Below are 4,942 nucleotides of genomic sequence, written 5' to 3' on the forward strand. Positions count from 1 at the left end.
TCGAACGAATTAAAATTCCGTTCGTTTTCCACTATTTCATTGTATTCGTCATTAATTAAAAACGATAGTAAAATTTTTCAAAAAATGTCATTATCATCGTGACATATATATATATCTACCTCCTTGCGGAAAGAATTGTGAATAGATGCACTTGAAAGTTTCCTCTCTGACGACTCCCGTGGGACATTCCGCCTTGAAGCCACGATATATTCTCTTCAACTCTGCCTCTGTGAATCTGGTGGCACGACAAAGACTCGCCAAAGAGTCGGGCCTGTATCTCGGCGTTTGTTCCTCCTCGTACTCCGAGTCTGAAAAATCGAGATCACGAGAGAGTTAATCATCGGTCCAATTTCTTATTTTCCCGATCGAATCGATTTCCATAATTAATTAAACATTGTTTGAGAAATACTTGTCAATCCGACTAAGATGTTTAATCAGTGGTTGCGGTTTAACCAAACCGATACGCTACAACAATTATTTCGTAACTGTAAATTATTATTTTAAATCGATTCGAGATTGGTATCGTATAAAAAAATCGTACCACAGAAATATAAACACAGTTTCTAGATCATAGAATTCGAAATTCCGTTCACAAGGATGTAATGCAGGAGATGTTGGATATCGTGGTCTCGCGTGATTTTCATTGAAAATATCTGTCCAGTTCTACATCTACACGGACACAGTTTGGCCAGTTTGTTCCGAAGGGTGTTTTACGAGTTTGCAAAGTACATTTTGAGCGAGCGGTATATTCCGATAGCCGAGTTGTTAAAGAAGCCGAAAGGCGGCCGGTTAAGCGAGGTGTGAAGACAGAGATTTATCAGATTCGAAGCGAGGTTTTTGGTTGAATTTCGATCGATTTATCATTCGCTCGGCGAAAATAAAGAGAGATAGGTTTTAATCGAGCACATCTTTCCACGCAATATTAATTAAAATTTCCCATTTTCGTATAGATCCGCGCGATAAATAAAGCGATAAATGAAAACTCCGTTACGGCGATACGACATTAAAGGGTTCCGGTTGATTTAACACGAACAAACGAAAGCTTGTCAACTAGAAACTTTATCAACCATTTCAATATTACGCCCGGTTTAATCCTCAAGTAGGTATCCGTATAATATTCAGCTTTCAACCAATTAAACTCGCGTTAACGCGATGCGCTATTTGAAACGCATGTGGAGTCGCGTGAAAACGACGATTATAGCGTATTCGAGGTTAACGTGTTTACGTTGATTATTTCCATATACCACGGATTTAGGAGGAACTGTGCGTTTTACAACATAACGTGTCCCGTTAATAAATACTTTTTAATATTCGTAAAGGACATACTATTCTAAAAAGCAAACGATTAATTTCTCTGATAGTTAAGGATGCAGATATTTATTTAGATAAAGTGGTATCCTCTGATGTGCGGTGTAGATTCATGAAATACGTGTCTAGGAAATCAAGGAACTTTGCTCGGATAAACTTTGAAATTTCAATTTCGGATATGGTATTCTGTTCCAGGAGAAGGATTTACATCATCGATAGATTCGAATTCACTATAACATTATAAAGTAAACGCTTAGTTTCGAATATAATTATTTTAAACCAAAATATCGAGAAGAATATAATAATATTTCTTACCGATTCCTTTCAGTTTTGTCATTTATTGTGAACGACAACATATGTTAAAAGGAAAAAGAAAGAGAGAGATATTAATTTGTCGTATCGTTTCTCAATAGAAAAATTCTAAAATAAATCTTCGTACGGAAAAGAATATCCGTTTGTAATTGAAATTCGTATGAAGTATAGATGTGGATACTCCCCGCTGTACAACGCAGGAGGTTCCTTGGCAATCGTATATTATAGTTCGCGCGGATTCACCAGGCTTGAAATCTCCATTACACGGAAGAAATCCAAAGAGATTTTTTACGTTTATTTCACACTTTTACCTCTTTCTCTCTCTCTCTCCGTTTTCCCTCCTTTAATCCATTTACATACGTTCATTAATTTCCTTTTTTTCTTTGCAAAACGAACGAATCTTTTTCTTCTACATAGATTTTAGTTTTTTCTTAAATTTCAGTTCTAGGAATAAAGCAGTGGGTCGAAAATAATGGATCAAGCAACGAATATTTAAAAATCGTTGATCGAAAGGTTAAAAGCAATTAACATTGGCGCGTTTTTTCCATTTCTTTTCGATCGCAGCATAATTCGAGGCACGTGCGATCGACGATGCACCAATCACGACTGCTACACCTTTACGCCCGTTTAAATGAATTTCCCGCGGCAGAAACCTATTGTCAGCTTGTTTCGATCGCGCACCGACGACGTATGCTTTTATTCATCTCGCGATTAAACGAGGCGTTGAATTGCAGTGGAAATGCTTTCGAGAATTCAGTTACCTCTCACGGGAGCGAAAGGCGGCGGCGGCGACGAGTAAAGAAATTTATTGGAAACTGTTCCCCTTCTTCAATGGGGAAATGTTGACCTATTTTTCTTCCCTTTTTTTTTCTCGTGTATCGTCGATCGATGCTCGTATCCCTCGAATTCTTTCTCTTTACAACTTTCATTTATTAATTCTCCAAATTATCACTGTAATATCCCGTTTTTTCTCGGGAGAAAACAAACTTTTTCAGATACGATAATCGAAAGTGATCAATAATAATAACTTCTCCGGAGAGTTAACGGGATAATTTTTTCCTTGCATATCTTTTTCTTCTTTCCAAAGGGAAATACACTCGATAATAATTTCTTATTAACCTCGATGAATTATTTCATTGATATTTAAAAGGATTTCTAAGTGGCGGCTTGAATTTTTCATCGGGCTTTACTCGAACATCGACATGGCAGAATGCAATGATAGTCAGCAAGAGGAAGTATCGGAGAAAGAAGAAGAAGAAGAAGAAGAAGAAGAAGAAGAAGAAGAAGGTCGATCGGAGTATAAGTCGAGCACAATAACCTTTGGAAACGGAGGGGAAGAGTGAGGGGGAGGACGTGTGCATGTACGCAGGAAGAAGTATGTAGGGAATCATGCAACATAGATGACTGGGTAAAGCACGTAAGCAACTCGGGAGGCTTCTTGGAACAGAAGCTCGAGGAGAGGAGACTCGCACGTCCCTGGAAAATGTGTTCCAACCACTTCATGGGATACGATTCGAGCGTACGGTGCGGTATACGCGATAAATTGGCACCAACTTTGCGAAACCATATTTGCATTTCGAAATTTTATCTGCTTCGTCCCTACTAGCTGAAACTTTTAGCTGTATTTTCGAATTTGCTATATATAAAAATTTACTTGGATTTTTAAAAAAATTAATATCGAGATAAATTTAATTTGGAAATATTTTCAACACGAGGACTGTTTAAAGAACTTCCCCTCAAATTGATGGCTTACTAACACATGCACTTTCAACGAACGACAATCGAAAGCTAGCTACAATTCTATTCATAAATTGGCATCAACTTTGCGAAACATTCCAAAATTTCATCTACTTCGTCCCTTTAGCTGCAACTTTATGTTTATATATAAAAAAATTATGCATTAAATTAATGCCGAGATAAATAAATTATAATTTAATTTGGAAATATTTTCAACACGAGGACTGTTTAAAGAACTTCCCCTCAAATTGATTACTAACACATGCACTTTCAACGAACGACAATCGAAAGCTAGTTGTAATTATATTCATAAATTGGCATCAACTTTGCGAAACATATTTGCATTCCAAAATTTCATCTGCTTTTCTACTAGCTGCAACTTTTAGCTGTGTTTTCGAATTCGTTATATATAAAAATTTAATTGGATTTTTAAAAAAATTGGAAATATTTTCAACGAGAATTGTTTAAAGAACTTCCCCTCAAATTGATGGCTTACTAACACATGCACTTTAAACGAACGACAATCGAAAGCTAGCTGTAATTCTATTCATAAATTGGCATCAATTTTGCGAAACATATTTGCATTCCAAAATTTCATCTGCTTCATCCCTACCAACTTTTAGCTATGTTTTCGAATTTGCTATATAAAAATTGCTATATATAAAAATTTAATTGGATTTTTAAAAAAATTGGAAACATTTTCAACACGAGGACTGTTTAAAGGACTTCCCCTCAAATTGATGGCTTACTAACACATGCACTTTCAACGAACGACAATCGAAAGCTAGCTACAATTCTATTCATAAATTGGCATCAATTTGCGAAACATATTTGCATTCCAAAATTTCATCTGCTTCGTCCCTCTAACTACAACTTCGTGTTTTTTGAAATTTGCGTATATAAATATAAATACGTGTTTCAGTATAGAAGTCACGCATAGAATGCCGTTTCCTCTCAACTTGATAGCTTACGATTCATTAACACATGCAACTCCGTCCGATAAACGTTTCTGAATGGACATACACCTTTCGAAACTTTCTAATAAAAAATTGGGAAGAGAAAAATATCTAAGAAATTTCGTTCATCATGCAAAATAAATACATACTACTTGCGGGAATAATTAGCTAATAATTAGCCAAAATACCTAAAGCGAATTTCACTCCGGTCCACGCCTGTCGAACGTAATTGATCAGCCTCCTGTAGAGGGGCCTAGGCGGCCTTTTCGTCGAGGTGCCCTCCTCCTCGTCCCCCTGGCCGTCGCTGTCCAAGGCTCCCGGCGGTGGCCCCACGCCCGTCAGCGTGCCAACCTGGTTCCTCTCCCCAAGAATGTTCACCACTTCTCGCAGCTCAGGCGCTACGCCCTGCAGTCCTGAATTGTAATTCGCGGGGGCGACGCCTGAACCGAGGAGGCTCGCGCCGCCCCCGCGACCTCTGCCGCGGCCACGGCTACCACGACCCCAGGCGGCACCGCTACCTTCCAGATTATAACACCGAGTTATAACGCCGCTTAAACGCTACGCGACAATTCCACGAAATTCGCTATAATCGTTGCGTGCTCTGTCATGTGTCTATGTGTGTGTGTGTG

At 38.2% G+C, this 4,942-nt stretch overlaps 1 protein-coding gene across 1 annotated transcript in view; it reads right to left on the reverse strand.

Annotated features, from left to right (window-relative positions):
• The window catches only part of LOC102681087 (Kv channel-interacting protein 1-like), a gene marked incomplete at its 5' end in the record, with an annotated part of 27,140 nt that overhangs the window by 18,764 nt on the left and 3,434 nt on the right, over positions 1 to 4,942 (reverse strand). Inside the window, 2 exons of the mRNA XM_006619163.2 lie at positions 120 to 308; positions 4,502 to 4,831. Coding sequence (XP_006619226.1) covers positions 120 to 308; positions 4,502 to 4,831 — 519 coding nt within the window. The remainder of the gene's footprint in view (positions 1 to 119; positions 309 to 4,501; positions 4,832 to 4,942) is intronic.

The sequence above is a fragment of the Apis dorsata genome, unplaced genomic scaffold (genome assembly GCF_000469605.1).
Source record: "Apis dorsata unplaced genomic scaffold, Apis dorsata 1.3 scaffold_396, whole genome shotgun sequence".
NCBI lineage: Eukaryota > Metazoa > Arthropoda > Insecta > Hymenoptera > Apidae > Apis > Apis dorsata.